The sequence below is a fragment of the Mytilus edulis genome, chromosome 10 (assembly GCF_963676685.1).
Source record: "Mytilus edulis chromosome 10, xbMytEdul2.2, whole genome shotgun sequence".
Classification (NCBI taxonomy): Eukaryota; Metazoa; Mollusca; class Bivalvia; order Mytilida; family Mytilidae; genus Mytilus; species Mytilus edulis.
The window spans coordinates 37,484,902-37,508,363 of NC_092353.1; the positions used below are offsets into that span (position 1 = coordinate 37,484,902).

Consider the following 23,462-nt stretch of genomic DNA (forward strand, 5'->3'; position numbering starts at 1 on the left):
TATAAAAAGTTATGTACATGTAAGCGTCTGTTATTAGGACTTATTTCATTTTCAACTTGGATATTAGTCATTCTAAAGTATACACACAAATAGAGCAAATACCTTTAAAACAATATGTAAGCATATTTACATGAATGACATTTGAATTTTAAAAAGTAAATCAATTTTTAATTATTGACCTAATGAATGACTTGCCCACTACCCTATCCTCTAAAAAGGCAATGGAATAGTCACGCGTATAAATTCAACCAATCAGTCTGTAAAAAGATTGATGAAGAAGGAGTACAGGGGACAAAATAAAAAAAAGATTTGCAGATATATCTATATGAGCATACAGCATTTCATAGGAGAAATTTGATCAAATCATTATTCATGCATTTTCTTATTCAAAGGTGGTGGTGAACATGGTCAACCGATGACACAAATATATATAAATATATATATATATCTTTTCCGGTATGTTTGGAAATAACTACATATTGGCCAATAGTAAAATATTCTTTTTTTTTTTTTTATATACCTTTATACTGCTTTGAGGGTCATATTGATGGACAAGGAAAAGTTTGTGTAATTTCTCGATTAAGTAGATTCCCTGATATATTTTTATACGTTTTATAAATCATTTTCATCTATTGTCTAACTGATCTGTAAATACTTACAACTCCCCACCATAAGGCATCTGCATAACTGGCAAAATCCTCTCTACTTTCGTCTCGTTCAGCAAGATAAACAAAATAGGAGGAAAATATAAGGCCTAAAAATCCTATATACAATGTCGTGATAAGCTCCTGAAAAATAAAAATAAATAAATTTAAGTGTAATCTAATTCTATTTTTTTTATTCCGATATTGCTCTGATGTCTCATGACCGCATGCAGTTACAGCTCAGTCAACCAAGAAAACACAGAAATAGCCGACCAAAACTACGGATGGCAAATTTCTATATCGGGATTGATTTATTTGCAAATAGATAAATCATATATCAATCGTTTCCTGAATAATTTGACCTCAACGCCAACTTATACGTACTGAAAATCGGAATCACAAATGAAAGCATATTTTTATGTTCCTTATGGCTATATAGCTTCCAAAGTATTCAAGAATTGATACATCACTGGTGTTTACTTGATAAAGGGAACTCCAGGAGAGAGCTTCGGACGCACCAAATACATAAAGTTGGATTTTTCATTTTAGTGCCAGTCTGCCTACGAATTATACAGTGGTGAAAACATGACAAACAAAAAACCACTCAAAATTTGAGTTTAAATATACAATGTTGCACAAATATAGCATTCTTTTCCTTTGCCTGTTCTTGTATTTAAACTTATAATTTGGCTGTAATGCACTACAAATAATCAATTAAGTTAAGCTCGTAATTAACTATTATAAAAGTTATTTGGAGATTCACAACCTCCCTATATCTATATACGAGATTTAGAACTTGGATTTAAGCATTGCTTATAAACTATGGCGTTTTAAAATAGAGATATGTGAAAATTGTTTTTATTTTTTTGATTCAGAGAATAGATCACAAACCACTCTGTAAAAAGGATGGCGTATTACAAAATTTAGTGTAACTATATTCAACATTGAAATATTGAAAAAAGTAAATGTCTTTTTCTGTAAAGATAATATTTTACAGCTGCTTAAATTTCTTGGTGCCAGATTATATCAAGTAGATTTTTTCAGATTTTTTTGTCAACAGTACGGATTACCACGTTTGAAAGTGGAAACGAACAGCATTTTGTCAATTTAACATATCAAAGTCTTTAACGGTAGAACTTCAGAATCAAATCATATACATTTTATAAGGTAAAAAAACTTTTTACACGTTTTTATAGTTGTTTGTGATAGCCAACGAATTAATCGTTTAGTTATGACACTCTAGCCTATTGATTTGTTTGAACATCAATGACCTTTAAAATTCTACATAACATCAAGATTGCTACGAAAGTAGGACGATGACAAAGATTGTAAACCGTCATCGCTGACATATTGAAAGACAACTAATAATCACATTAGAACACGAAAAATATATTTTAACATTTGCATGTTGTGCTTTTATAATTCTGCTGAAATACAAAAAAAAAAAGAAAGAAAAAAGACTAAAATAATATAAAACGATTACATCAGTTGACATTTCAAAATTTCAAATTTATCATAAATACTTTGAATCATCATATCGTAAATATATTCTCATTTCGTTTAGACTTATAATATCCAAATACGAGATATTTTGTTGTTTGTTGCTTACGTTACATTAAGTGGAAAAAGCATGCATATTCAGTTCAACGAAACATTAAGAAGTATCAGTATTGATGAGCAAACCACAAAATACAAACGCAATGAAAAATATTCATCATAAGCATTATAACCGCCGTAAAACATAAAAATTTGACGTTACCATTTGAGACGCAATATCGTGCGTAACGTCTATGCAAATAACGGCACGTGGTCACATGATTGGATGCACAAATATACAAAACATTTATTACATGTAGAATAGACACACTCGGATACGTCGAACCGAACACGTATGTATTTGCAGGAGTTTGACTTACTGCACCTGTTATGTTTTAAATTTCAGAAAAAGTGTCCCGAATACCCCTACAAAGAAAGATATTTTCGAAATGCACATCACCTGTATAACGTGACTATACGTATATATATATTCTGTTTGATTTTCCGTTATGCTGATAATTGACTTTTTCATTAATTCACATGTTACAGATTGGTACAGATGTTTAAATTTGTGAGCTTTGGTAGAAGTACCCCTAGTTTTTCGATGTCATATATAAATATACTCAAACTGTGTCAAATAGTAAATAAAGCAATAAATGCTATAACATTTATAAACGCAATGAGCTCAGATAATCATAATGAAATATAATATTTTGAATGGAACGAAAACAATATTCTAACGTCTATTAAGCATGTAATATAAATTTGAGAACCAGTACGAGATAGTAAACTATAAGATTAGGTGATTTAATATATATGGATATGAGAGGAAAAACCTTGAAAGAAACTATTGATATAGATTATGCTTCGATGAGTACGATTGGTTCATTACATTTATAAATGATTTATAAGTGTACATTGTTATTCAAGGGGTTTATCTTATTCGCTATAAATATATAAAAAAAAGATGTGGTATAATTGCCAATGAGACAACTCTCCACAAGAGAACAAATGACACAGATATTAACAACTATCGGTCATAGTACGGCCTTCGGCAATGATCAAAGCTAATACCGTTCATTTATGTAATACCAACCAAGTATAAGTACCATGTTGAACAATTACCTAAATAAATATCTGTATACGTAATTTATCATAAAGAAGGAAACTGCATTCTTCAAAACAAAGTATTCAATAAAGTGAAAATCTTTAGTTTCGTTTTAAACAGTTTAAAAACGCAATGAAAATAATATGCTCCTTTGATACTGATACCGCACAATGTGACACATTTTAAACGGCTAACAGTATTTGACAGTTCGGTTAAGTAAGTTTTTAACGATGTTTACTAATTTTTCAATTCTAATGAAGTAAAATAAGAGCAAGTCTGACTGAATTGAAGAGATAATAATCCTTTGCTGTTGCACATATTTGTACTCGACCATTTCGACCTATCGGGGAAAGTAACTGTTTTTCTGTTATTTTTTAATCTTTTGTTGAAACTATTTTTACTGATGTAACCTGTAAAATGTACTTAATAAAAAGCTTGAATTGGACTCTACCAAGTATACATGATGAACAAGTTTATATAAATAAATAATCAAATATGAACTGTTCTTGACCGACTATGATATTAAATCGGAATAGGTTGAACTGTCCTTTTGATAGGACTTGGTCAATACATTTTGCTTTATTTGTATGTTGGTCTGAACATTCAAACATGACAATGTAGTGCACCCAGTGGTACAAGTTACAAATCGAGTTATTGTCTGAATTTCAAGATTGTTCGTACCAAATATACAACAATTGGTGGATTTAGACCCTTATTGATTTTTGATTTTGATTGTAGATACCTGTCTGTGTAAATAAATGACTGATCCTAGAAGTCTCCATGTGCCTCCTTGTCTGTCTACATGGAGCATGCGCAGTATTTGTAAAAATCGTACACCCCTGAAATGGAAATATCAACATCACTCAGGATTTAATTCAATTATATTTCAGTGTTATGCATATGTCATAAATATTCTATCGTCTTTATCCACATTTAGTACATGCTTGCGACTAGTGAATGTGAGCTTTCATGTCTTGTTTAAATAACAGAAAATGTTTTATTAGAATGTAATTTCATTTGTTGGTTATGATAAAAAGAATCAATCAGCAACAGGGATAAAAAAAAGTAATATGCTAGTATATCAATACATGAAATAATCCCTATGAAAACATATAAAACAATCAACGAACAGTGTTCAATCACGGTCTTTGATCTGAAATTCACAGTGAGGCCCAACATTAAGGTGAATCAGTACCTCATGGCATCCTACACTTTCTTAAATGTAATTCAATGCTCGCATATATCCTAAATCTCGACTGCGCGTAATTTTTTTTTAGAATACTCCTTAGATTTATACGCATTTATGGAACTGAATTTAACAATTATAGTGATGTTTGAAAAGTAGTGGCGTATACCCTTGGGGACTATATAATTTCCTATAGGGTTTTCTTGATTTGTACATCTTAATATAGATTTACTAGTTTTGAGGAGAACCGTTTTACTTCTGGTATCTTTTATTTGATTATTTTTTTGAAGTTGTCGTTTGAACAACTTTACTACCATGTATCGACAGATCACTGTTACATTTGCTACAAAATATGCTCATTTACCTTATTGCTGATGTTGCAAAAACTTGTCCTTCAGATCCAAATGTAAATACTACTATAGACGCTATCACTACAATTAAATCTGAAACAAAAATAAAATAATGTTGAATACAAATGATGACACGATTAGACATTCATTTTTTTTAAAAATTATATGATCTAGGATAATAAATATGTTATCCATACCGAATTAGAGAGCTTCATACAAAATGTGCCTCGGTCAACGCTTTTACATACCTATTAAGTCATAACAAGAAGCGTTCAAATTTTAAATGGAAATTTCCACTTACCTATTATAGAAATTGGTTTTCTGGCAAATTTAAATCTGCCTTTTAGTCCCATATATTTACTTCTACAACCCGCTGACCATAACCGTATCACATATTCTAAGCCAAAAAAACATACTAAAACTATCTCCTGTAAAATAAAAACTTCCGTTTGATTTCGGTAAAAAGTAATTTATGTGTAGTGTGTCCCTTTATCAGCAGGTATTGTCTGTAAGTAGTGCATGACGAATTTTATTGTTTTGACGAGAATTGGCAATGTCATGTGCACATACTTAGTGGATAAAATATATGAAAATTAAATCACATTGAAAACACATTCAACAATACTATTTTATACAACTTGATTTGCATTTTCAGATGGAAAAAACATTGTGTATAACAGTGAAGAAATACACTGCGTCACCTCAAGACTCATGGCAAATAAAAGAAATTTACAAATAAAGAAAGGACATCTTAATAAAATAACACAATATGAGGGCATGGAAGAGTCATTGAATATGTGTTCGTCAAACAGTTGCTCAGCAAAAAAAGATGAGATATTTTGGTATTACGACTTATTGTCTCCTTTGAAAAATCTGCATATGTAATAAACGAGATTAGGAACGTTTGTTAATCGGAGACTATTTTCAACTAAACCCTGTTGCAAACAACGAGAGGACATCGTATGACCTTTGACAAGTAAACCACCACCGTCAAGTAAGCTTTTACAGGACATAAAAGATTAAAGAGTCAGCTTGATTGAAACTTACATCACAAGACTAGTAAAGACTGTAAAAATAGCTTTAATGTACCTAATTCATCCGAAACGTTGATAAGCATAAAAACAAACAAAACGACAAAACTTCCGAACTACCTACAGAAAATCACTAGCAGTTTCTTAAAAATTGATCAAAATCCGTTACAACATAGCTCTAGATTAAAACATCTAAAAAATTTAATAAAATAATAATAAAAAAAAAGGTTTGACATTACTGACCTCGAGTTGTGTAATGGATTTTTGTTAACCAGGTTGTCGTGTTGATTGTTTAACATACAACTTTTTTTAAAATTAATTCAACCTAGTTTGTTTGTTTTTTCGATACAACAAACATCACTCAGAATGTCATGTCCCAATTCTAATTAAATTTACGCGTTTGATGTTTAATTCATTGTAGACATATTTGTTTTGTATTGCTTTGTAGCTACTGATACCTATGACCGACATTTTCAGATAAGATATATTTCTTTGACTTTCTAATATTTTAGCAACCCATTATATCTATTTATAACAACGAAAGAAGCAGCTTCAAGGTATTGAAAGAAGGTAAAACAGCATTGCAGTATACAGCATCCAATAACTATCCAAACAGAGTGATAATAAAACTAGTATACATTCATGCATTTGAGGGGAAGTGTACGATGTGCCATATATCAATTATGAACAACGGATACCAAAGTGACACTCAAACTTGCAATTAAAAAAAAGAAGAAAGACCATAAGACAAAACACTGGTCAACAAGAACCCCGCCAAATACTTGTGAGAGAAAATATAATGGCATTAGTTGTCTTTTGTCAAACAAATCTAAAAAAAAAAAGAGAAAAACTCATGAATAATGAGGCGTTGACTGATTTTTGTATGAATGAACGCACGCGACACAAACACTCGTTACCGCTTTTTCAATAAATGATAGGTCTACGACAATTGTATACTATCCTTGCATGCTTTATCTCATTACTCTTTTAGTCTTATCACAGGATGTCAAAGGGATCTGAAGTGTTAATATACTTAATGACTAGTTTTAACAGTCAAAGTATTAGTCAGTGATGATAGTGCATCATGTCACGAAAGATAATAAGTTAACTGATATCGGGCATTGAGGAAGTCAAAATGTCTGTTCTGCAATTTATCATTTCTTTTTACCGTAATGAAATAATGAAATGAAATAATAAAAAAAACCCACCAAAAATCAAAAGATTTAATCTATAATAAAGATTAAAACAAATAAAAACCACAGTAAATATAACAAACTGCACAGGAGATCTTAGAAATAAAGTGAAATTGTGAACAGTGAATTTTGTATCGTTTTCGTTCTCTTAAAGACCTCGAAAATGTTAAAAGAATATTTTCCCGTAAAAACTGTTTGAAATCCATATTTGTGAGAATCTTAAAAAATTGGATGGGAAGAGGGAGCCAAAAATATATGTCTGAGATATTTTTTCTGTCTTGTTTCCTTTACCTATGCTATAGTTGTATGTCAATTTGATTGTCATGGTATATTTGAAGTTGGATAATATACATCAGGTTAATTTAGTGATAATTTTTATTCGAGAAAGAGGTGTTTTCTTATTGAAGCTCATGTATTTGTTAACTCCAGCAAGAGACAATCTGTCGTGTTTCATTTCATTACTTCCTTTTCGATACACTTGCATAATCTTGAACATTACTGAGACCTACACGGAAGGACGAATCAAATATAGTGCTGAAGAGATTGACAACCAAAGATGGGGCGAAAGATACCAGAGGGACATTCGACAATTTCGAAATTTTATGAAATTCACAGCAATCAGTATATGAGATGTTCTTAAGACGAAATCAATACAATTCTATATTTGATATGCATTGTGACATTTGCAACCACTTTTGTTAAATGTGGCGTGTAAAAAATAAATACTAGCTTCATTTAAACATACATTGAAATGAATATTTGTGACTTTGAAGGCAATTAGACGTCTAATTCGGTTTATAAAATGAGCTGGGCAAAATAAGACAATAACAATCAAACCAAGGAGTAAACAAGGAGTCATAAAACCAAAGGACATTTACATCAACAGTTATAAATAATAAATAAGAAACAACACGAACTCCACTAAAAACCGGGAGTGAAATCAGGTGCTCCGATTGTTTTGTCAGCCATGAAAATCATTTGATACATTATGGCCTTATCAGTTCGTGAGGAAACTAAATATTCATTAAAAGTATTGCAATGGATTTTGGTCTGACGATATGGTTTTAATACATTAGAGTCACACGGTAAGATAAACGTGGAGCTTACTTGACAAACGACAAATCGGTTATATAAATCATATATATATAGAGAACAAAATAAGAAATTGAAGCTGTAAAATCTATAATTATAAGATTAAACTCGTCTCAAACATTGCTAATCGATGTTTTTTTTTTATACTTTTACAGTGTAAACAAAAACAACTTGAATAGCAAAATAACATAAAACACTTCTTAAAAAACAACGAATCAGAGAAAGTGTAGAAATAGTACAATGTAAGACAGCATAGGATTAATCTAGAATATGTGTGAGCACATTCAGGTGTGTTACTTAGAGGGTCTTAAACGACGTCTTGTGATCTTTAATGGTTATCCCACGAGGACACACCAAGTCCCAGCTGTTTGAGATTGGACGAAAATTTACAATTCATAAAATCTAGTTTAGAACGCCACACAACCATTATAAATAAAAAGTAAAATAAAAAAAATACTGAACTTAGAGGAAAATCAATTCGGAAAGTCCATAATCACATGGCAAAATCAAATAACAAAACGCATCAAAAACGAATGGACAAGAACTGTCATATTCCTGACGTGGTACAGGCATTTCCAAATGTATACTTTATATATTAATACATGTATATGATGTATACCCTTTAGGACCCCCGAACACGATTAGTAGATATCAAACAATATCAACTCGCCAACTGGCCCACACTATATCGCCACTTTATAAAAAAAATCGCCCCACTCTTGTTTACCGAAACGCCCCACTTTTTAAAACGTGTAAAATTAAATTGAACAATCAGTCTGACAACTCACTAATTAACGAAAAGGGTTTAAACTCCACTGAATAAAGGTCTGCCAGCTCGCCCCACTTGCTTCCTTTAAGTATGCTAAATTACTGATGGTTCGTATCCAGTCGTCCTGGTGAAGTGGTATGTGTCGTTGCTTGATATGCTAAAGGTCTTGAGTTCGAATCCCAGCATATACACTTGACTTTTTCTACGTGAATTTTGATAGATAGTCTTTTCCGTATAATTAGTTATAAGTTTTATAGTGGATTTGACATTCCCGCCAAAATTTTACAGAACAAAGGAAAGCATGCATAACAAAGAAACTCAAACTGGGGTGATCTGGTAGGGGTGATCCGGCTCAGATCATCCCTTTTAGAGCTGGGATGTAATAAAGAAAATCATCACTAGGACAAAACCAATATCTATATATAATATAGAAACATGTCATTCTCAGTATTCCATTAATAGAAGTACTAAATTGTTTGCTTTAAATGTGTATTTAGATTCACTTTAGTTCGACAAGCTTTGCAGCATTATCATATTTCAGATAGATGATCAATGTATGAGGATCATTAATGTGTTTTAATGTTGACATTAAACATATCTCGAGACAGTTGTTGAAAATAAAATATGAGTGTTTGTGAATCTGGATACATTCTTTACAGTGATTTATACCTTTGGGTACATTAGCGCCGACAAATCATGTGACAATACTACAGATTAAGAATACATAAAGTGCATGTTATGCTAGACCTGGCAAACATAATCTGAACACAAATTGGTTTTGTTTATCAAGTTACAAAACCATTAAACGCAGACTGGGTTTCAAAGTGCTTTTGAATTTAATGCTTTTTCGTTATTTTGTTATAGATAAATTATAATGTTGTTAAAATTGAAAAGTGATTTAGCAAAAAAAAAAAAAAAAAAGAAAATAATAAAATATGACATGGAATATAACATTGATATGAATTCTGAAATTGAATTTTTACTTTTTGTGTTTTCCCCAAAATTGAGAGGTATATTTTGGGATAAGATGAGAGGTAAAATGAGTATTGCCTAAAAACATTGCACACCTACTCTCAAACAAAACAATGCCTGTAGTTTATACACTCAATTTCTAGCAGAGCTGATTTCGACTACATGAATCAGTTACTGCAAACATATGTTTATCGTATACGGACAATCAATGACAGAACAAACATCGATTAAATAAGTAGCAATGAAAGTTACTTACAGTTCCTACTCAATAATGCAATCCCTCGTTTATTTTTTATTTTTTTGAGCTTTGTTTGGGATTTTCCCTAGCGAAACCTGTACCTTTTATAAGAACAGAGGAGATGATTCCTTTAGCACATACAGTTTGGTCTTCAAAGTTCGAAAAAGAAATCTTAGTGTTGTATTTTCTTTGAAACTAGATGATTTGTTTCTGTTTTTTCCCCTTTCACGATAAAGTAAGCATAAGGACATAAAAGAATAAAGGCTAAACATACAAAAATATTTGCAATAAAGAAATCTAATTTAATGAAAGGTATAGATCTGGACTTGAACTTAATGCATATTGTGATAACCAATTTTGCTATTTCGTTTACATATACATGCAATTAGATGATTGGTGTGTAAAATTTGTCCTACCATGCTTGTTTAAAAACACATGAATACCTTATTTGAAAATGATTCAGCATACTATAACAAGATTTTCAACATGTAATTGTAATTTTTACAACAATGTGCATGTACTTTAAGTAAGGATAATCTTTTTTCCATGTAAATTTCAATCAATTTTTCATTAGGAAAATCCTTAGTCTAAGAATAAATATATCAATGAAATAAACCTGTGAATTACCATCCAAAATAGCGTTTCCATGGCAAAATCATCGTAATCTCCAATTGTTGATAAGACACTAAAGATAAGGCAGATTAGCACCATCATGAATCTGAAATAGAACAAAAAGAATTGAATCAAATTCTGATTGAAATTGTAAACATCACACAATGTTGACCTACATCTTTGAAACTTAAACAGCTATTTATTTTATATAAAAACTGGATTAAAAAAATATAGAGTTTCAAATAGTTTTAAATTTGTATATAGCTTATTTACAGGTTCTCACACTTCAGCTTTCTATGTTATTGTAGCTTCGAGTTTCACTTCTTTACATAAGTTGTGATGAAGTTCTTGTTCTGTTTTTTTTTTCAATCTATTTTTATTAATTCCCCGAGGCCACACTAATTTAAGTGCATGTTCTACGGATTTGTGGACTCCAAAAAAGTGGGGCGAGCGAGCGATTTGAAAATTTTAACACATAAATATTTAATTTCCTAATTTTTGAGGCGAAGCTTGAAAATTTGACAGGACAAAAAGAATGAATTGATAGCATGAATTCTACAACTCATTGTTATGCACTTTATATACATTTTTGGTATATCTAATTTTGTCAATATTAGATTATGTCTATACACAAATCAATATTGGGTAAACGTCAATAAGACATTCGTTTAACTGCAAAAACATTAGAATACTCCAGGAGTGCAACATACAGTCTTCATAAATATTCAAGAGTCTGCAATATGTCATGCACTGATTGCTCAGAAATCTACACAAGAACTGCAAATGTGGCACACAGGGTAAAAAACAATTGTCTTAGTCTAAACCTTTCTTTCGAACATTTGGATCTGTAAACTGACATATGGAACTCAAAACAACAAAATACACAGCAATTCAGTCAGCGATCAAGGTATAAAAAAAGACAACAAAAAGTCGAGAAAAATGAATAGCTAAAGAGAACGAAAGTTGCATACGACAGGTGACTTAGTACATATATATGTATGAGAGTACGTTAATAATCATCCGTACATTAATGATTTGCTATGGCTATTTCGATTGCTTGTATCAGCGAAAATGTCTAAATGTATACAAAATGAGATGAACCAAATACGAACCAATGATTAAAATAAAAAATTAACATGACATTTGTACGTCTTTCAGATGGGTTTGTTATAAACTTGGCAGAGAAAAGCAATTCATATAGTGCTGTGATATCAATCTGGAAGATACAAACATAAGTTCTTGCTAATATTAAGAAGAGACCCGTGCACAGTATTATCCAGCATAGAATATAGTGTGTAACAATAGTAACTGCGAAATGTCAATGTTTATTAGACCAGAGTGTGATAAAAAGAAATTAATTAAATATTAACCTTAAAAAACGTTATTAATTCATGAGTTTTGAGGGGTCTATCTAAAAATGCTTCGATTGATCATTCAACTCGTTAGAAACAGTTTTAATTGAGAGCAATTTTAAGTATCAATTAAAAAAGAAAATATCGAGTAACTAGACGCAACTTGTCACTTGATCTCCTCGCTTCAATATCTCATACTAAAAACACATATGATGATATACGTCATTGTCGAAGATTTCTACTTGTCACTTGAACTTTTCACATGTCAAAATATTTCAGCATACGTTAAAGTTAAAATATGATCAAATTCGTTGTTTTCGAATTTTTTTACGGCATGGACACTCGGATACATTCCCTCCATAGTTTCAAGTGTATTTATCAATCAGTTTTCATGAAGTAGTGAAATATTAATATTATGATATGTTCTGTTAAGGGTTCGTTTTGTTATAGGGTTTTGCAAGTTGATTTAAGATTGTAAAAATGGTTAATGGAAAAAAAGAAACTGTATCTATTATCATAAATAACATTTAATAAACGTATGTAAAATCAATAATTGTAATGAAGGAAAGAGAACCATGAATCGAAAAGAAAAGAAGGCAGCTATATGATAAGATTCGTTATTATCGAAGTATTTTGTGGTGTTTTTTTACATAACAATTTTACTTCTGGCCGGTGTTATAAACAATAAACAGAAAGGCAATAATTGGGCTTTGATATAAATCTGTAAACATTATGGCAATTTTAAAATAATACCTGTACAAAGTATTATCCGAATGATGTTATATAGCGTGTGTAGCAACAGAAAGAGCAAAGTTTCAAGTGAACATACGATAAGATTATAATTACAAAAAAAAAAAAAAAAAAAATCGCGAGCAAATATCAAACATATGAAACGTAATTAATTCAACGATTTTCATCATGAGTTTTGAATGGTCTATCTTAAAATGCTTTGAGTGATCATTAAGCTCGTCAAAATCAATATTTTTTCAGTGGATTGTTAAGCATGTTTAGTCCAGTCGAAATGTGAAACAATTGCTCAGATTGTGGTAAAAGCATCAAACTTTGCAGAGTGTTAGTTGAGGTCATAACTAACATTTATAGCTATGGACCCAATTCAGAAAATCAAAATGGCGGTTCTGGGCGGCCATTTTGAAATCATGTCCAAAAAATCAATAATTTTTTTTAGAAAAAATATGAAAAATATGTTACTAAACTAATTTTGATAAACTTTTGTATTTCTTATGACAAAGAATATAAACTGAGGACCATTGAAGTATTTAGTGGCCATCTTGAATGGTGGCCATTTTGGAAATGTAAATTTGCAATATATTATTATTCGCTATCCTAAATTATTTTTTTGAATTAATACTAAGTTTTATATGCATTTACAACTAGTTTTGCTAATCAATTAGTTATGACTGTTGTTTTTCATATAAGATATATTCACCAAGTGCTCAAATAAGGTATGCATATGTTAACAAATAAATGTATTTAAAGAAATACGTAAATTCTTTTAATTGCAGTTTAGCATGTAGGGTTTAGGTACTTTTTTACCATAAAAAAAATGCGTATATACAATATGAGCACTGTATGTTGAACAGGAAAAATACGTAGGTATCAAAATCACTAGAGCTGAAAAAATCTAATAAATAGATGGACTGGAAAGAATTCCGTAACGGGAAGAGAGGACACGTGATGATTTACAATGCCAAGCAAATACCAACATTTGAGCTGGTAATCAGTCATTTTTTGTAAGCATACAACTATTCCACGTTGATGAAGGCCATGAAATGGGAGAATCACAAGACAAAAGGTACTAATCCTGTCAAAGCAAATCTTAATATATATAGTCAGGAAAAACAAAATGAGTCACGGTGTGAAAAAAAAACAGTAGAATAACCAGCCACAGTTGTGATGAATCAACAAGAACAATGATTGCAGATATTTCTTTCTTTCTTTGTGATGAGGTATCTGACTATCATCATGAAGCATCAACAATTATGATCGACAATCGAGTATGTGACTGTCACTTGAGCTACTAGCCATTGTTCTTTTAGCCAGACTCGGTGCTGAAGATTACAAGATCTACAATATTTCAGGAGCCGATCACATGCTAAATGTTTGTTAAAACTGCACGACAAGGCAATTAGACAGAATTCGAGACACAGAAAGAAAGTCAAGAATCTGTTATCCATTGCAATGGGGCTTGCCAAAATAATAGAAAACAGTGACGGCTCACAGTCTGGAACAGATATTGTTTAAATATTTGAAATTGATGATATGGAAAAATGGTACAGTAAACGTCCTTAGTGAATATTAGCTGTCATGGAAGGAATGATTAATACAACATTTATGAAAAATTAAATAATAGCTATCATAGATGATATGCAAGCACACATGAAAGGTTGCGTCTTTCTCTGGATTCTCAATGACTATGTTAGGGAAGTTCTGAAACAGGCCATGTCTTTTACAAATTGTTAACGTCGTGATGGGGAAGGCTTCTTCATAGTCAAAGTCACTAGAATAGTTTAAAGAGTTAGGCTTGCTACTATAGAAAGGTTTACAGGGACATTAATTGTAGGCTTTCAAAATGAATCCGTTCCACAATCTTTGAGACATCTTAATCTCTATCAGAGGACTGAAAAGTTGCAGTTGTATCCTCTCGATGACGAGTTGCACAATTGAACTATTATAGCTGAGAAATGGTGAGTGTTGTCTTCCACTCATCGATATTACTGGATTGTGTCTCGATGTTTGGCCATCCTGTATCATTTAACTAAGGAAACTTATGTCTGGTGAACTGATTCATGTTAATAGCTGTTGTTGAGTGTCCCTGTAAAGCTTTTCTAAGTATCAAGCATATATAGTTTGCCTGCTATGGCGATGGTGATACCCTTTAATTATCAGGTCTGTTTCAGAGCTTCAAGAATACCTTTCTTGAAAATCAAGAGAATTAATTTATCTTGCTTGTATGCTTGCAGATATCCTTTGTTAGCTACAATCCTATTTTGTTAGATGCGTTGTATCAGTCCTTCCTTTCATGATAACTACAAGTTGTTTCAGGCGTTTATTGTACAATTTAGCGTGATCTGCAAGCTTGGAGATTGGTACAATACCTCTGCCATAACCGTGTGCCGTCAATCTATTTTATCATTTTTTGCAAGCACAACTCCTAGATAAAAGATTCTTGGCTTTCTTTCTGTGTCTTTTATTCTGCCTATTTGCTATGTTGTCAAGTTTTATCAATCATCAAGCAGGATACTGGTAATTTGACATCTCCAGCTCTTACTTTGGCTAAGGAAATATGTCTTGTAGTACAGGCGCACAGCCATGTCCCATTTTTGTCGATTTTTAAATTTCGAAGTATCATGGAGATCTTCAGATACATCACCACAGAAAAAAATACATTGCAGTCATTGTTTGTGTTGATTCAGTACTACTTAACAGTGTCTAGTTACTTCTTGTTTTCTTTCAACTGGCAATCTATCTTCAACATCAGAAATATGTTTTCCCTTTAACTGATGAAATATTTTGAGGTCTGAAAATTTGTTTGACAGGATTTATGCGGTCTGGAGTGCTTCTGCAGTTTCATAACCCTCATTCAACTGTTTCAAATTGAGCGAAAGGAAAACCAATTCAAGACCCAACATCGTTGTATGCCGGCATCAAAAAGAGTGATTGCCAGCTCAAATGTCTATGTCTGTTCTGTTTGGATCTGCTTGGCATTGCATGCAAACCCTCACATGTCCTCTCTTGCCGTTTCACACATTCCTTCTAGTCTAAACGCCCATTATGTTCTTCTGATATCTAGCTCCAGTGTTTTAGAAATCTACAATTTTGATCTTTTCCAACAACAACGTTCGGTCATAAATTATATCATATATATGTAATTTCTGTTTTAAAAAGTTACTTAGACAAAGTGTAAGTAACAGTTAGAAATTCTTATACTGATATCTTTATTTTGTAAACATGTGCATGCCTTATCTGACCATTTTATAAATATCCAATGCATATTAGTAAAAAAAGTGTGAATGAAAACAGTGTGAATAAATAAGACTAGCTAATAATGTTATATTGGAAATTCGTGTTTTCAAAATGGCCATCATTCAAAATGGCTACCAAAAAATCAATACATATGAAGTCCTCAGATGACAGTCCTTGTCATCTGTGATGAATATACCATATGACTTTATAATAACTTCCTGCAGCAAGCGCTTAACTGATAAGTCAAAGTGAACACGGTTACTAAGGAAATGCAAATGTGTAAAGGCAGTATTAAGTTGTACTACTCTATGTAAATGTGGAGGACAATGTGATATAACATGATAGACAGAGTGAGGTTTGACAAATCATGTACATTTCATTTTTGTTAGATATTGTTAACGTCAATTGAGAACATTTGAGCAGTTGATGTTCCTATAACATTAATTACTTGTATGATATGAAATTCATTATGTCTGCAATCAAGGTTTTTGAAAGTTGTTTCAAATGAACAATATCAACAAAGCGAATTATCCTGTAATCAGCCAACTATTATAAGTGACAGGTATAAAAATATTTTCTTTATTTATTTATACTTGTAAAATAAAATTCTCCTGTTATTCTATGTTGAACAAGCGGTGGCACGAATATTGCTTTTAGAGTAAAAGTTCATTTTATGATCTTCTTCGTGGTCGCGTTTTAACTATGTCGATTACTTTTGAACATTAGAGACATGTACATTGTCGGAAAACATAAAGTAATTTGTACCCTCAACGAAACAGAAGAATAACTCGGGGGGGGGGGGGGGGGGGGGTTTTCATAGGCTCGCTTTTCGGCCTGTTTATATAGCTCAAACAAATACTTTTGTATATCTTCGACATTGGTTTTTTTTTAAATTTTCATCGAATAATGACTACCTTTTTTGGCTTAAAAAAAACAAAGATTTTCAAAATGGCCGCCATTCAATATGGGTAATATTTCAAAAAACTTTGTTCAACAAGACAATTGGAATCAGCACTGTTATTTTATTACCCAGGTTTCATGTCAATATCTTCTCTCATATTATTTTCATAATTTTTTTTATTAATCTATAGAGATCAAACGGCCGCCATTTTAAAATGGCCGCCTCTTCCGCAAATTTCGACTTTCAGAGTGGGTCCATAGCTTAAAATGTTGTCCATGACATATACTACCACTATTTAAAATTTCATGCTTTTACTACAATCTGAGCAATTTTGTCAAAAATCTGCACAAATCGACTGGACTAGTTAAGTGTCAATTGAATAAGACAATATTGAGATATCAAAGACGTATGACACAACCAATGTTAAACGAGTATTTTTTTCAGACTGAGGCTTCAAAATCACTTGCACTTGCTACCATTTTCATTTGACTGCTGATCATACTCACGTAATGACAAATTGACCATCGAACGATGAGCAGAGAACAAAATTTGTATAGATTCCTAAAGATTAAAACACACTTTGATTCAACTCAGATGCTACAAATATGAGAACTAACCTATTCTCGTCCACAACAGACACATGTCGTGTGACATATGAATGTAGAAAAACAGGAGAAAGAAGTTACCGATGGATAAACAACATTCAAAATTAAAATAATATATCTGCAATGTTATTATATTTTTACTTCTATTTTGATTTGGATCTAATTCATCGTCTAGGCTTTATACGCGATAATGTTCTAATATCAATGTAAACACGACTTATTTAGGCTTGAAACGAGTTCATTGCCAGAAAAATGAGCAATGATTGGAAAATTAGACACAAGCGAAGTCAATAGTGGAAACTATATTATTATGTGATGTATGACTCTTAAGCCTTTAATAACAATGATTAAATGATTGCATTGCAAAATTACAGACCCGAGAGACAAGGAATGATTGAACACTGTTTATTATTAGATTATGTTTTCCTTACCATATTGATACTGTCTGATGAAATATGAGAATATATAAATCAAACACCAGCAAGAAAAGAAAAGTGGCTTCCAAAATGAACGAAGTATTTTGTTGGTAACTGTCATAAGACAAACATACAAAGTATTATATTCTAAGCCATATTACAGTATGGTCCAGTATACATTATCATAATGTTCAAAAGAACTTTTGTATAGATACAGCTATATTCCAATCGTTGTAAAGTGGTAGTACTTGAAATGTTTTGATATTGTTTCGATTTAAATATCAAAATTTAGTTCTAATGTTTCCAGATTTCAAAGGATGAAAATTACTGTGCTACTGTGATAATTCATAACACTCACAATTCTAATTTCAGAATATACGCATTTTACCAAACAGTTGTCTAAGTGTTTGGATCAAACAAAGAACTCAAAAGTGTTAGCCCAACCTTTAAAATATCACTACAAATTCGTTATACTTCAACTCAAAGATCTTAAACTATTTCTTTTTTTGTTCATAAAATTGGTTTATGAAATAAAATACAAGCTCTTGCGTAAATTAAATCATTACAGTTGCACTAACAAGGTTAGCATCATTGAAAAGGTGCAATCAGTTTCAACTTTTCAGAAAGTATGAAAAAGTGAGGACTATTATTTTCTGTGAAATTTGGTCTCTTGTGGAGAGTTGTTTCATTGAGAATCAAATAACATCTTCTTATTTTATAATTATAGAAAGCCTTCACGTTTATGTATCACACATATATTCCGTCATTTGTCATCCACTTGAGTTGGGATCTGTAAAACATTTGACGTGATAATGTCAATGTCCCTTTTAAGAAATCTTGGCAAAGTATTTCATGACTTTAAAGCAAAGGACGCATAGACTATTTTTAGTAAAGAAAACGACCTGATCAATGATATGACGCTTATAATATGGTGCACCAGACACGATTGCCGATTTATACAAAGTTCATATCGGGGCTTTGTATAGCTGACAATGCGGTATGGGCGTTGTTCATTGTTGAAGGCCGTACGGTGAACTATAGTTGTTTATGTTTTGTCTTTTTGGTCTCTTGTGGACAGATGTCTCATTGGCAATTATACCACATCTTTTTTGTTTATATTCAAATACTTTAAGACAAAATATTCGAAAAGTTGTTCTGAATAAATGCTAGGAGTAGAACATAAGCACGACTTTAAAGAAAAATAACTTTTAAAAAGAAGCAGATATGTAGTGTTTGAGACATTTTATTATATCGGGTTAGTGAATTGTTGTGTCTAGCAGGTATCTCAATAATTTTGGTGACCCTCTACGAATGTGCAAAGAATAATAAGAATCTTGACAAAATTGTTTAACTGAACACACTTATTATCACAAATATGATGTTTCATCTCTTCGACGGATTTTTCAACTTTGTTGACAAACTTTAAGAATTATTATTGAATGTTATAGATGCATTTTTATGTATAAACGTAATGACAGTTAAGCTCCAGATTATATATGTGATATTTTCAACATATTTGTTCTACTAAATAAAGGCAACAGTAGTATACCGCTGTTCAAAATTCATAAATCGATAGAGAAAAAACAAACAAATATAAGAGAATTACGACATAACAGAGACACAACACCGAAATGTAACACGCATAGAAACGAACTATAATGTAACAATGGCCATTTTCCTGACTTGTACAGGGCATTTTATGAAAAAAATGGTGGGTTCAACTTAGTTTTGTGGCATGCCAAACCTCCCGCTTTTATGGCAGTGTTAATTATAACATTAAAATGACAACATTACACGAGAGCCTTGCAATAAATAAACAGATAAATTGGAGAAAATATAGGACAGGGAAACAAACAAACAATAGCCGTCAAGAGGTAACAGGTTAAAACATATTTTCATACGCCAGACACGTGCTACCTCCACACAAAACTAGGCTCACATGTAAAAAGTTTGAAAGCCGTAACTACTACAAAGTTGAAGACCGCCGAGGACCAAAATTTCCAAAAAGTTGTGATGCCAGTGTTATCCGCCTGGGACAAAAACATCATTACTATCAAGAATAATACATAGTTTTGCAAACAGTAAATTTTATAAAATGACTATATAATAGATATACATGATTAAACTGAAGTGGTGACTAGCTATGGAATTAAAACGAATACATTACAAAATCACAGCCCTGTTAGCCATAGTTAATGCAACATTCAAAGTGACGTCACATTTAAATTTCTAAAATGTGTTCCAAAAATTAAGAAAGAATTTGGATGAAATTCAAGATTGGACTTGTATGACTTATCTAACTTATATTGAGAACAGTGAAAACTATAATAATTGTACTAATACTGACAATAACTAAAATGTTGATGATTCGAGCAAAGTCTAACTTTATAAGGTAGAATCATTATTCAGGTATAATTCTATTGAACCGTCTGCATAAGATGAACATTGCCATTGCGCTATTGATTAATTCTATATCAAATACCATATTTATTTGTTGATGAACATTATGTAACTGGGTTATTGTGTCTCATGGTAGATTAGCGTAATGCCTATTTTGTTATTAAAATACGTATTTGCTACAATTGTCTCTTTCGATATAATGTTAAGTTAGAAACAAATTCTAGAAGAATCATTCGTAACATTTATTAGTTCATCTTTTAGCCAATGTTTCACAAATTCAAATATCTTTGTTTTTCATTTGTTTTTGAAGTACCAAATATAAATGGAAAAAATACTTTTTACCACAATAAAAGGCAGCACTGTTGATATTGATGAAGGCATTCTATGATTGAAAAGTTGGTTTTCCTTGATTTCCATGTATGATAACACAATGCAAAAGATTTCAAGCAAAGAAACACAACATTAAATACGAAGTCGCACATAAAAACATAAAATGTATTTCATTTCGTTTGGAGTATGACAGTTCTTGTTCATTCGTTTTTGATGCGTTTTGTTATTTGATTTTGCCATGTGATTATGGACTTTTCGAATTGATTTTCCTCTAAGTTCAGTAGTTTTGTGATTTTACTTTTTGCACAATTTACCCTTCAAAAGAAGAATGCTTTCTTTTTTAAAAGTTTGAATGATGAGAATTTAACATGACAGTGAATTGGCTGCTTTCTCAAGCTTTATTTTTGCTCCGTGAATGTGACAAATGTTATTGATAGATACATTGGAAAAGATTGATGTTTCTGTTTGTAACTTAAATTTGGAAAATATGCATTGAACCTTTTTATGTTTTTTTGATGGAACACTGAAATATATATGACGTAATATTACAGTATCAAGATATTCTCGAATGCTTTTCCTCTGAAGGTTCAGTTATTATATCACATTTCTAAGTTATTATGAAATGATACGAAACAAAAGACGGTTATAATCATGTTAAGCACTTTAATAAACCAGTTGGCACGGCACAAATAACATATTCAAATTTCACTTGAGCAGGGACCCTTAAGCATTTGTCCTTGTGGTTCTTAAGGTAGGTATACAGAGTGCGTTATTCATCAAAATGTATTGAAGTTAAAACATTTGTTTTTATGAAATCTACTTGAAAGAGCAATAGTAGCACTATGTGTGTATGCACTACTAACACTATTCTGTCCATACCTTCACATGGCGTCTGCTGTAAATCAGTGATCCCGGGTCCTACATGTCATAGGTTATAGTCTGATCGATGTTATGATATAGACATGCGATATTGTCAAATACCCTTTTCAAATTAGTTGATTTATACAGTTAGATAATATACAGTTATAATTTCAAAATCCAGTTTTCATAATATTCGGTTCTTATGTAACAGACGTATATTGAAGATAGTAGCAGTAGCTTTGGTCTTACTACTGAAACAAGGTGTGTGTACCATTGCGATTGCGTGTATGATATTTTGTGTAATAAAAGAGGGGCAAAAGATACTAGAGGGACAATCAAACTCATAGAAAACTGAAAACGCCATGGCTAAAAAAGAAAACGACAAACATAAAAATAAAAATACACAACATAGAAAACTAAAGACTAAGCAACAGGAACCCCACCAAAAACTTGAGGTGATCTCATGTGCACCGGAAAGGTAAGCAAATCCTGCTCCACATATGGCACCCGTTTTGTTTAATAAAAGAACACTTAATGAGAACAAAGATAAAATTTAGATGGAGCGTTTGTTGGTATTTCAATTTTTCATCAAGTCCAGAAAAGTAAAGGTCACAACTCTCAACACTGTAAGGATATAATAGAGAATGCAATCAATATAAATATGGAGATATAACATGATTGCAAATGAAACAATGACTTAAAGAGTGTAAATTGTTTTGGCACTGTATGGCTTACAATTAGTAAAACATGTACGAAAGGCCTCGTCACCAAAGAACAATTCAAATGAGAAAGACAACAACCGTATAGATAAAAATATTAAACGATAACAATTACACATTTTGAAAAGTATAAAAAGATCGACAACACCATAGCTAAACGGAAATAGCAAATAACACAAAAAAGATAATCATAAGTCTAGAAATCAGCGGAAACAACGGATATACGATGTCTAAATATCATAAATCACTGTAGAAAAATACAAATCAAGATCAAAACCAAAAATCAAGGGAATCGCATGAACCGAAAATGGAGCGAGACATTCGTGAATATATATCACACTGTAACTGAAAAATAACGACAGAAAAATTATTGACCAGCATCGATGAACGCTGGTAGTCCAGCACGCTAAAAAAATTAGGATTCTAACGTGCAAACAACTGCAGGACGAGTATTTATGACGACAACTTACAAGTTTTAATCACTAATAGAACTCATCAAAACATTTGTAACAGTGAAATCTACGCCTCCGATAGCAAACAATTTTCCATTGCCAGCAGATATTGACTGATGTTGCCACACCAGAATGCATATTTACAGATATAGTAATTATCAAACCTTTTGATATGTTTTGTTGCATTATGCTTGGTGTATTTAACACCACAGTTCAGGGACATCGTGTTAAGGCATTTATATTCAGAAATGACATTTAATAGCATCAAACAATACAGTAAATAATACCAGTTTTAAGGGCGTTTTATACCATGCTTACTAACTCTAATTACAAGTATTCAGAGGCTTTACTAATTGAAAATGTTATCATATGTCTTTTCTATGACCAGGAAGTCATTAGTGGGAGCAAATGTTTTCGAACAAAAAAATCATAGTGGGTATTTTAGCCTTAAACTAGTGACTGTATTTAAACTTTAGCCATTGTCGGAACGACACATAAAAAAAGGTGAAAAGACATATTAATGACAATGATGATCATGAATGTGAATACTATACACTTACGTCTGAGTAAATATCTTACATTAAGAGTGGTTAAAACATACAGATGAAAATAAAAATAAAGGAAAACAGATAATGCTTTATTAAAAAAAAATTCTAAATATTTCTAACTGGTTACTTATATATTCTGTATAATTTATATACGTTTATCAGA

General features: G+C 31.5%; 1 protein-coding gene across 1 annotated transcript in view; it reads right to left on the reverse strand.

Annotated features, from left to right (window-relative positions):
* Positions 1-23,462, reverse strand: part of LOC139491071 (potassium voltage-gated channel subfamily KQT member 1-like) — a 71,060-nt gene that overhangs the window by 19,809 nt on the left and 27,789 nt on the right. The window contains exons 2-6 of the mRNA XM_071278377.1: positions 10,747-10,837; positions 5,126-5,252; positions 4,839-4,917; positions 4,031-4,127; positions 660-788 (exon numbers count right to left, since the gene is read on the reverse strand). Coding sequence (XP_071134478.1) covers positions 660-788; positions 4,031-4,127; positions 4,839-4,917; positions 5,126-5,252; positions 10,747-10,837 — 523 coding nt within the window. The remainder of the gene's footprint in view (positions 1-659; positions 789-4,030; positions 4,128-4,838; positions 4,918-5,125; positions 5,253-10,746; positions 10,838-23,462) is intronic.